Genomic DNA, 12,269 nt, shown 5'->3' with positions numbered 1-12,269 from the left:
ACATTTATATTTTTACAGTAATAAATCGAGATATATGCAAGATGACAAATACGTGTCAAAACGTGTTTGTGTAAATAGAAAAAGAAATGCATCGTGTTTTGCAGAAGGCGGAGTTTAAAAAACCCATATTTCATGGGTTGTACTGTCTTCTTGATCTACCTGTACCTGAAACACCTCGAGTTAACACTGTGAGCACTTTGCACTATTTCATCATTGTATTGTTCACATGCAGACTCTTTTTGAATCGTGAAATTTATTTTATTATACGAGATGGTATCTGCTTAATATTTAAACCGAAGCATTTTGTGATCGTGTTCACGAACCAGGGAAGTGTTATAATAAATGATTCGCATATTAACAGAGAAAGTCGCAACGCCTAAGACGGTTATAATGTAAGCTCAACAGTCATAGATTTAGTGTAATATATTTTCTTGTGAGCAGCATAGAGTTTCATTTTCATTTCCAACTTTAAAAACGTAACATATTTTTCACTGTACGACTCTATGATACCAAAATTTTACAAGACATGGTCCGTGAATTCAAACTGATTTCATAGATTACAGCCACCTGAAAATAATGTTTCTCAATTCGAAACCCGTCATTATGATGCACAATAAAGTTATTTAAACATTGTATGGTTTCACTGGCTAGTATTTGAATTCTATATCTCGTATCTTTTTATGTAGTTGAGATGCCTGTCAACGTGTCTTTTATTGGGAAGATAGCCTCAATTGTGGAACAACTCCTAGAAAGAGACTACATTTCTATGAAATTATTAATAGATGAAGCAGATTGTAGTATTGGCTGTAACAGCAACGAACTTGAACACATTGTCAGTTAACACCAAAGCTTCGCATGAAAATAATGCAACTTGTTATGAACGGTGTAAGCATAAAAATTAATCGCGGAAATGTCTTCGTTGATGAGCGCTGCGGTTAATTGTTAACGCCAATAAAGTTATTGAAGACCAAGAAGAGAACTCGTGAGAGGTACACAAAAAAAGTGACAGAAATGTTTTGCAAAATGTTGCAGTTGAGCAAAGCGGCGAACAAAGTGCAGAGGGACGGACGCGATACTTATGTGGGTAACTGTGCTAACGGGTTGAATTCTTGCGCTACAATGAAGAAACTGAAGAAATACTAACTACGTCGACATTTCACAGGTTTGAGAAACAGGACTGAAGATTTATTTCAGTGTGTAAGGCCTCAGAGAAATTATTCTGTCTAGAATCCAGACTAAACGAGCAATCTAACTTGAGAAACATGTGTGAAAAGATATTTGCGATAACTATCGCAAAATGGTGAGGCATCAGAACACATCTAGTCAGTGACTGATACAGACAAATATGCGTTCGCTTGCGTTATGCTACGTATAAGGTGAAATATACCCTAGCAAGTAGTACTGCCGAGCAAAAGTTGAATTGTTCAAAAAATGGTTCAAATGGCTCTGAGCACTATGGGACTTAACATCTGAGGTCATCAGTTCCCTAGAACTTAGAACTACTTAAACCTAACTAACCTAAGGACATCACACACATCCATGCCCGAGGCAGGATTCGAACCTGCGACCGTAGCGGTCGCGCGGTTCCAGACTGAAGCGCCTAGAACCGCGCGGCCACCAACGGCCAGCAGTTGAATTGTTGATGGACGTTTGGAGCTCTGCTTGTAAGAACGTTTGAGCGTACACTTTTTATATCTCTGGAATGCTGCCACTCTGCCATAATTTTAAGTCGTTCCTTTTTTAAACTTTGATTAAATTTGTGTAAAGCTACCTACAGCACAAAATTTTAGGAAATTTAGAGGAAAGTGCATACAAAAAGCGTATGCAGTTATTGGAAAAGTTGGCTCCAAAATCCGATAACAGCCCATAGGGAAAATGATATAAAATGATATTATGGTTTCCTCGAGCTCAACCTCTGCTAGAAACAATACGAGAAACAAATTGGTTTCAAAACATGCAAAAAGGAGCTACGTCTGTCATCACAGATGGTGCCTCACCAATAATGCGAGACGCATCCTGTGATTTTCTTTTTTAGTTTACTGCATGGTTAACGCACTGACGTTATTACGGAACTTGGCGACTCTACCTCCCAGTGCGCTAGGTATTCAATACTTCCGTCTGTTCCACTACTTCTCAGAGTGTTTCTGTTCCAGGCTTTGTATTGGTGCTGAAAGACTAACAAGTATTTATTTACGATATTTGCACTATTTACTGCAATATATCACAATACTACAGTCCTACAGCAAAGCGTGAAGACTCAGAATGGGCAGAAATCAAAGGGTATACACGGAAACGTCATTTGTTAGATTTACAGCAAACTACAAAGTATAGTCCACTTTTGTCAGAATTGCAGCATTAAACTGTCAGCGAAATCATGTACTCTGCATTGAATCACCATCTGTTGGATTTACAGCAAACAACAAAATTTGGTGGTGGCTTACCAAAATCACTGACATCGAACTAGCAACAAAGTTATTTACTACACAGTAAAAATCGATGTATTTGGTATATAACGACGAATGTGGCGAAAATCCTAGGCTGCATTCAAACTGACTTCGTATGCGATCAACCTCAACACAGGTAGGTTGGTGCTGAACTGCTGTAACAGCCAGTCTTATCCAAAGCACCTATATACACAGTGCGATTCAACTGTCCCTGTCTATGGGTTTTATGCAACACGCAATGCCTTCAAAAACGACGTGCGAGATTCTCTTATTCTCTCACTCGCTATGTGCAAACTATTCGAATTGTTCAAGAAAAAAGTGACCTTCAAACACGCTTTTCTTCTTGAATAATTCGAAAACCATGACCTCCAGCACTAACATATCCCTGTACAAAATATAACTAAGTGAAATTTCTTAAAAAACCGGTCTTGCTTATTTTTCTGTAAGGTTAATCGTTTGCGGCTAGTGAACGAGAGAATACGAAAGTCTCACGGGTGCTTTTTGAAGGCGTTGCAGGTTACTTAAAGCCATAGGTAGGTACAGCTGACTCACCCTGCATGTCCCGAAAGTCGCCACGGTACGGTGCATACTGGAGCGCACATCGTTTTATTGTTACCGATTTTATTTCTTGTTCAATTTGTGCACTGAACGAGGGAGGAATGACTGCCTATATGCCTCTGGATCTCTCTTACTTTGTTCTCACGATCCCTGCGCAAGATATACGATGGTTGGCAGCATAATGGTAGTTCAATCGTCTGTGAATACAGGGTCTCTAAATGTTTGCCCAACAGGGTTTAGAGAGGACTACGTTGTATTTCTTCCAAGTACTTTCATTTCAGTTTCCCGAGAATTTCTGCTGCACTTATATATGAACTGTATCATCCTGTAACGATCACATCAGCACGTTTCTGAATTCGTTCCAAGTTCGTTGTTGTTCCTACTTGCTAAGGGCTCCAACCACTGGAACAATATTCTACAACTGGTCATACTAGCTTGTTATACGGGTTTTCCTTTACAAGAAATGTAACAATGTTTAGGATAGTTTACTAAATGGAGAGCATCGATACCACCTCTGGTTCTGAAGTGTTTGATAACGTTTCAGTTTTGTTAGGTGCAATACATGTCTTTCGATGCATGATACATTGGAGCATATACACCAACAATAATTTTATTTACTGTTTATAGTTAATGATAACATCCCTGTCAGTCACAACACGTAAAAATAATACTCCACAAATTTGGTCATCCTATTAATGTCACTTCAACATGGAGAAGGTGGTAATTTTGAAGATAAACACACGACAGAAACACTGAAACTTGGCATTATTTAATTTGTTTTAAGTCATAGTTAATGTCATCAAATCTTGCGTTGTCATGAGATTTTATTTAAGTCGTCCAACTCCACAATTTATTAGGCATTAGTTAAAAATGTAACTTTTCGTTATGAACATGTAGTTAACTTCTCTAAAAACATTTTTATTTAAAGTAAAATCAAATAAATGAAATTTGCAAACGAAGATTCATACCCCTTTCCGGAATTTCCAAACGTAAAATTGTAAGTGCTTAAAACAACTGTTGTCACTGTTTTAGTTCTTCGATTTTTCTACACAACAAAACATGTATAGCAGTTAAATTGTTTTTTTTGTGTAGAAACTTAATGTAACAAAAACAGTCTAAATGACACGGTATCTCTAAGGTTCTAGCACTTAACCGTAATTTATAAATACTTGTAAAAAGTGTGCTGTATCACAGTTTTTAGTGCGCATTTGATAGAGGGAGTTCCCTAGTTCTTTGCATAGCCGTTAGTCTTTATGCTGGCGTTGTTTGGTGTATAAATGTAAAACTTTTCATGAATGTGGCCTCCTGTTATGTTGAAAAATGTGACTTTGCTTGAATTTTAACTTAATTTTGTGCGGATATGCTACCAAAGTCGACCAAGGCGCGTAGAAAAATAAAGGTCAATTAAGAACCAACTAAATGTTTCCATTCATATTAATTTCAAGCCGTTACTTGGTAAACAATGCGGCGTTTTTCTGCGGAGAACATCGCTGAAAGATGAATATGAACTTTAATTCGAGATTAATTTTTGAACGATCATTTTACCCATGAAAATAAAATACGCCATAACAGCTTTGAGGCCGAAAGGTGTTATGAACTACTAAGGTTTACTTCAACATTTAAATTCAAAAGGGAATTACCTTGCATACTTATTTTTAAATCTTAAGACGGTCGAGTGTTGTTGGGTAGGGAGTGCTTTCAAGACGTATAGCATTTTGCAGAACTCTTCCAGCAAATCTAAGTCTTCCATTCGCCTTTCCTGACGTTGACTCTTTACGTGGTCGTCCTATTTCATACTTATTTTTAGTATTAACACTAAATACTCGCAAGTTGTAACCTGCTCAATACGCTCACCATTAGTCTTGTAATCAGATACTATCTGGTCTTTACCATTTCTTATAGGCGTTACCTTTCATTTATCCACATTTAAGGAGAGCAGCCATTCATTGAACCAAGTGGAAATTTTGTGCACGCCTTTCTGTAACTCCTGACGATCGTCCAACGACGATACTTCCCTGTACACAACAGTATCGCCAGCGAACAGTTTTATAGTGCTGCTGATCCTGTCTAATAAGTCGTTTACGTATATTTGGAATAGCGGAAGACCTATTACGCCTTCTTTGGACACACCCGATACTGATTTCTTTCGTGCGGAGCATTCGCCGTCCAGTATACCGTACTGATTTCTGTTAGTCAAATATTTCTCGATCCAATGACTGTTCTGCTATGATACTCCGTGCGGTTGTATCTTGATTAGTGGTCGCGATATGGCACAGGACTGAATGCCTTACGGAAATCTACGACGACGGAGTCTACGAGTTTATTCATATCTATTATTTGCAAAATGTCTTGTATAAATGAAGCAAGCTGTGTTTCGTACTGCGCGCTTCGACGCTGTGGCAGTCCAGCCGGTCACACGGTTAGTACTACTTGTTACCTGCAATTTTTTGAAGTTCGAGATCTCTTTGCTGTCCTTCCGTTTCTCTGTCTGTCTATCCGACCCTTAAGAACTCTTTTTCTCACTTGAAATTTATGCCGCGTACTAAGGTCTGCGATCTCTTGTCGGTGTACAAAATTTAAGCTTATGAAACTAAAACATACGGCCATTTACACTGACGAGCCAAAACATTTTGACCACTGCTTAGTAACTTGTTGGTCCATCTTTGGAACGCAATACGTCACCGATTCTGCGTATCATGGATTCGTTGGTTTGATGGTATGTTCGTGGAGGTATGACGCATCAGATGTCCACGCACATCTGATGTAATTTCCTTAAACAGCGGGCCACTGATTTGTGTACGCCGTGATGTCGCCTAATAGCGGACCGAATGGGTTCGATTGGATCCACATCAAGCGAATTTGGTGGCCAAGACATCAACGTGAGTAAAATAGCATGATTCTTTAACCCTCCGATACTCGGGCGAAAATTCGTGACATGGTCACTCACGCGGATGACAGGTGTCATCCACAAAGCAAGCGGTCTATTTGTATACTTTGAACGATCTTTATGACTGATTTTACGATTTTTTATTAAATCTAAATATAATACATTTAATATTCGTACACAGTATAATATATTCTAACGTTTGAAACAGTTAGACCATTCGAAGAACAATATCTTCAGCTGAATTACTGGCATTACATGGTCCCTCTGCTTGCTTACTGACGTACGATTCTAAATTCAAAGTGTAAGATGTTTTTACATCAACCAAAGCAAACACTTTTAACCCATACTTTGCTGGTTGCTAGGGATATATTGCCTGAATTAAATGGGCTGTTTCCTCTAAATGCCAAAAGCTGTTCGTCAACATTAAGATATTCACTAGGTGAAACATATTTTTGGCAATTGTTCGTGAAAGGTTCAAGTACCTCTCTGATAGGAGCCAACTTGTCAGTCTCTCTGCGAACACCTCTATCACGGATATTATCAAACCTAAGACATCTCAACAGAAACCTTAATCGGTTTTCACTTATGCATAAATAACATGATTCAAGTCAGTTTCCCTTTGAGTTATCGCAGAATTTCGATATACTCTTCCTAGAACATCTCAAAGATCCACACAGATATAACAAACCAATGAAAGCTCTGATCTCTATTGCATACGTTTCTTCAGCATCCCTTTCCCTAGAGAACGTACCATGAACTTCACTGATTGATATATTAGTGTATGTTGCGATAATGCTTATTATGTTTTCATCCAAGAACAAATTCAGAATTTCTATTTCTGTCTTTTTTATACGAGCTTGATTTTTTGGTCCAGGCAAATGCGTAATAATATTGCAAGATCTGCTTCTAACAATGGTAGGATATTTATTTTTCCTCCGTTTAGTTATTCCATCTTTCCTTAAAAGAAATGTATCCTCTTGAGTTACTTCTTCCTGTGACTCATATTCATCGTTCTCTGGCATACCTTGTTCTGCTCCTGAATCATGACAGCTTTCATGAACGCAGTCATCAGTGTCTGAGTCAGCGCTATCACTGTGAGCATCTTGGTCACTCAGCTCATCTAACCATTCTCTACTAAACTCTGTCCAAGATTTTTTTGCTTTTGACATTTCTTCCACAATCTAAAAATAAAGAGAATACTAGGTAACACGGAAGGTAACTGCAGTCAGTTTCAATAAGTCCAAATTTACGCACATGAAAGATCGATTGAATCTAGGAAAGCAATAAAGTAATACAGACTTACTTTGTTTCAGATTGTGGCAGCTGAACTCACGCGGATGACTGGTGTCCTCCAGACTGTAATAATGTTTCAAAAACAACGTATCTTTCGTAAGTGAAAGCGAACAATGATTGGAGCTAACTGCTGGAGAGTTAACAGAAAGGTACTGAAAATGGCGCGATCTCAATCCTGCCCTGTCAGACAAAATTGAGAGGGAAAGTAATATGGATGACGAGTGTCATCCTCGCGAGTGACGGAGGGTTAATCACTGCAGCACGCTATAGCGTCCCCAGTGAAATAATACGAAAATACTTAAAAAACAGTATATATAAAGAAGAGACATTTAAAAATTTAATAATATATATTTTTATCATGTACCCGTAAAATAATAATTTCTCTGTGTAAGTTTCGAGTTTAAAGAAATATAACAAAATGATCTATGATCTAAAGAGACGACAAGATAAGCTCTTTTGTTAATTTTTAGTCGTCTTGCGAGTGCTGGCAAATGTAAGAATATTTATACTAATTAAGCAGATAATATATTGATTTAATATCATTGTTCACTTTTAATTTGTAAGAGGTGAGCCGGCCGAAGTGGCCGTGCGGTTAAAGGCGCTGCCGTCTGGAACCGCAAGACCGCTACGGTCGCAGGTTCGAATCCTGCCTCGGGCATGGATGTTTGTGATGTCCTTAGGTTAGTTAGGTTTAACTAGTTCTAAGTTCTAGGGGACTAATAACCTCAGCAGTTGAGTCCCATAGTGCTCAGAGCCATTTGATTTTGTAAGAGGTGATCCCGATTTCATGTCCGCCTTCCTTGAATTAACCTGCATTCAAGTAATTTACAGTTCAACAATCGCAGCGGCCGATGCAGCCAACGTCGCCATTACGTGGCGATATTAACTTATAAAATTTAGCGGAAGCGAAAAACTCGACCGCTATTAATATAATATACATTTTTCTCCACAGCCGCCCGACGCTGCAGAAAATACGTAGCTTTAAGATTCTTATTTTCAGTACCACAGCCGAGAGCCAGAGCCAGGACTCTGACTACAATGCAATGGTTAACGGAGGTAAGAAGAAATACTCTCGCGCGTGTGTGGGCCGCAATTGTAATTAATAACTAAAGATTTTTTGCTTTAAAGTGAACTGACTAGCCGAGGAAACTAATATGAAAAGTTTATTCCATTGTTCAGCTTGTTTTAAGATTCAGCGAGTCTAACATTCATTAACGTAACAAATAATTTAAGATTAATATTGTTAAAAAAGGAGAACTTCACAAAAGCATTTAATTGTAAATCAAAATAAAATGAAATATCATTTTTATTAAGGCCCACCACGTAAGTCGGCAACAATCAACATAATAATAATAATATATTAAATTACGACGGCCGACGGACGCGAGAACGCTTCAGACACTGAGACACCTGTTGGAAGATGACATCGTCGGCAGAGAAGACACCAAGCGTGAAGGGCTGCACATGGTCCACCGCTGTCAGCGTGTCTTCTATTACTACCACAGGTCCCATGCGAGCGCAGCAGAATGCCTCCCATAGCATAACACTGGTCCCACCAGCCTGCGTCCTTGGCGCGATGCGCATTTCGAACCGCCGTTCGCGTGGATGACGCCTTTTGTGGAAACGACCGTGGACCTGGTGTAGCAAAAACGCGGTTCATCCAACGAGGCGATACGTTTCCATTAGTTCACGACCCAATCTCGACGATCCCTTGGCCGCTGCAATCGTAACTGACGACGTCGTTGCGCCAACATGCGAACACGTAGCGGTTGTCTGCTGCGGAGCCCCATGTTCAACAATGAACCGTGTGCTTCGAAGCGCTAGTGCGTGAACCAGCATTGTGCACTTTCGGCAGAGATGCTACACATCTGCACCCAACCTGCTTTACAGAGCATGCAACCCTCCAAACGCCACCCTCTGTGAAGAGTCGTGTGCGTCCGACCACTTATTGTCCAGTGGTAGTTCCACTGTCGTCCTACCACTTTCCATAGATGCTCACTACAGTAGCACGTGAACATTCGACCAGCGACGCCGTTTTAGATACTCCTTCACAGGCTCTAGGTGCTAATAATAATATCACCTTTGTCAAAGCCTCTTACGTCAGTAAATATCCACATCTGGGACCCGTATCGTCGCAAAAATTGATTTCCCGTTCGTCTTCGACCCGATTACGTACTTTCCTGACCGTGCCACGTTCCAGCAACATCCAACCTCGCGGTGGGAAACCGTCATAATGTTTTGGCTTGTCAGAGTATGCCACGTATCTTATACACTACTGGCCATTAAAATTGCTGCACCAAGAAGAAATGCAGATGATAAACAGGTATTCATTTATTCATTGGACAAATATATTATCATAGAACTGACATGTGATTACATTTTCACGCAATTTGGGTGCATAGATCCTGAGAAAACAGTACCCAGAACAACCACCTCTGGCCGTAATAACTACCTTGATACGCCTGGGCATTGAGTCAAACAAAGCTTGGATGGCGTGTACAGGTACAGCTGTCCATGCAGCTTCAACACGATACCACAGTTCATCAAGACTAGTGAGTGGAGTATTGTGACGAGCCAGTTGCTCGGCCACCATTGACCAGACGTTCTCAATTGGTGAGAGATCTGGAGAATGTGCTGGCCAGGGCAGCAGTCGAACATTTTCTGTATCCAGAAAGGCCCGTACAGGACCTGCAACATGCGGTCGCGCATTATCCTGCTGAAATGTAGGGTTTCGCAGAGATCGAATGAAGGGTAGAGCTACGGGTCGTAACACATCTGAAATGTAACGTCAAGTGTTCAAAGTGCCGTCAATGCGAACGAGAGGTGACCAAGACGTGTAACCAATGGCACACCATACCCTCACGCCGGGTGATACGCCAGTATGGCGATGACGAATACACACTTCCAATGTGCGTTCACCGCGATGTCGCCAAACACGGATGCGACCATCATGATGTTAAACAGAACCTGGATTCATCCGAAAAAATGACGTTTTGCCATTCGCGCACCCAGGTACGTCGTTGAATACACCATCGCAGGCGCTCCTGTCTGTGATGCAGCGTCAGGGGAACCGCAGCCATGGTCTCCGAGCTGATAGTCCATGCTGCTTCAAACGTCGTCGAACTGTTCGTGCAGATCTATGTTGTCTTGCAGACGTACACATCTGTTGACTCAGGGATCGAGACGTGGCTGCACGATCCGTTACTGCCATGCGGATAAGATGCTAGTGATACGAGGCCGTTGGGATCCAGCACGGCGTTCCGTATTACCCTCCTAAACCCACCGAGTCCATATTCTGCTAACAGACATTGGATCTCGACCAACGCGAGCAGTAATGTCACGATACGATAAACCGCAATCGCGACAGGCTACAATCCGACCTTTATCAAAGTCGGAAACGTGATGGTACCCATTTCTCCTCCTTACAGGAGGCATCACAACAACGTTTCACAAGGTAACGCTGGTCAACTGCTCTTTGTGTACGAGAATAACTTTCCTTATGTCAGCACGTTATAGGTGTCGCCACCGGTGCCGACCTCATGTGAATACTCTGAAAAGCTAATCATTTGCATATCACAGCATCTTCTTCGTGTCGGTTAAATTTCGCGTCTGTAGCACGTCATCTTCGTGGTGTAGCAATTTTAATGGCCAATAGTGTACTACCAAAGTCACTCATCAAAATCTACGTGATACTGCCCATTGACCTAGAAACATGAAATTTGGCAACAGGTAATGATTCACAGTGCAAGCAAAGGAAAGAAACCAAAATTTGTAATTGCATCGCGCGAAAAAAATATTTTTTGTCATTTGTTTTCCGGCTGTCTGTCTGTCCGTTTCTTAAGACGCTTTTTTCTCAGTAACAGACGTATATCTTGCCAGTATCGATATCGATAACAGGCAAAAATCGACGAGATTCGTGATTCCCGGGATACATGAAAGATGTGTATATGTAGGTACGTTTGTACGGAAACCGCGGAGCCCGAGTCTTACTCGCAGTTATCCGGAATTTTTTATCCAGACGACGACTGTGGCCGCCTGGCTGTAAACGGCGCCGGGGCGTCGACTCACCAGAGAGGAGCAGGGCGGCCAGCAGCAGTCGCAGCGGCGGCGGCGCCGGGCGGCCCGTGGCGGTGTCGGCGGCTGCAGCGCCCGCGTCCATGTCTGCGGCCGCACTGCGCGCCGCCACGCTTTATGCCGGAGCGCGGCACCCGATCGTGACGTCACGGGGGTCGCGCGGGGGCAGCGGCGAGCACTGCTCGCTGCTCGGCGGCCGCGTCGCCCGCCACAGCTGGCGGGGCACGCGATCTGCGATCACCGTAATAGGTACCACCGTGGCTCACGGCCAGCTCCCTCACATAAACTTAGAAAAAAAAACACGCCCTTATTGTAAGCCTTTTATTATGCACTAGCTTTTCGCCCAGGGTTCCGTCCGTGTACGCATGTCACATATACGAGAGGCATTCCATAAGCCAGCCTCGTCCAAACTGTGCCCCTGGGGCGCTAGCGCCCACGATCGCCCGCGGCCAGCGCCCCGGGCGCATTCGTATGTTTCGCAGTGGCCGAGCCGTGTCGCTTAGCTGGCCGTGCGGACCGCCGGCCGAGCCTCGCCGTGCCGCTGTACGCGCGCTTCGTACGTAATTGTCTTCTTTAACAATGTTGACTGTAAGAATTAAAGAGATTTATAACCTTAATTCTATTTCTTTAATAAGTATTCAAACTTTGTCGGTTACAATTATTACGTGCACAACAGCAAACTAAGGATCCGATTTCTAAACTCTGAAAAGGTATACAAAAAGATGTAGCCCGAAGTATAACAAAAAGTATTTACTTGTAACTGCTAACAGTAAGAATGACACTCTATATCCCCTACATAAAATTATTTCTAAAATAGAATATTTATGACTCTAGTTCATTTAAGAAACTGATATATTTTTCAGAAGACGCCTATTGTACATAATGACGAGTGTGCATGTGCAGTACGAATAGAATGAACCTGTGGGTCAGAAAACAACTAAGATGTTCTTCGATTCTTGTTTTGGATATTGTTTTCTAAAGCTTTGCGTAGTAATTCTGCCACACGAACAATA

General features: G+C 41.6%; 1 protein-coding gene across 1 annotated transcript in view; it reads right to left on the bottom strand.

Moving 5' to 3' along the window:
- Window positions 1–11,342, bottom strand: part of LOC126234586 (limbic system-associated membrane protein-like) — a 239,914-nt gene extending 228,572 nt beyond the window's left edge. Inside the window, exon 1 of the mRNA XM_049943299.1 lies at window positions 11,251–11,342. Within this exon, the coding sequence (XP_049799256.1) occupies window positions 11,251–11,341 (91 nt within the window). The 5' untranslated portion in view covers window position 11,342. The remainder of the gene's footprint in view (window positions 1–11,250) is intronic.
- Window positions 11,343–12,269: the final 927 nt, after the last annotated feature.

The sequence above is a fragment of the Schistocerca nitens genome, chromosome 2, assembly GCF_023898315.1.
Source record: "Schistocerca nitens isolate TAMUIC-IGC-003100 chromosome 2, iqSchNite1.1, whole genome shotgun sequence".
Classification (NCBI taxonomy): domain Eukaryota; kingdom Metazoa; phylum Arthropoda; class Insecta; order Orthoptera; family Acrididae; genus Schistocerca; species Schistocerca nitens.
The sequence above is the reverse complement of the archived record's forward strand: the minus strand, read 5'-3'. Positions and strand labels throughout refer to the sequence as shown.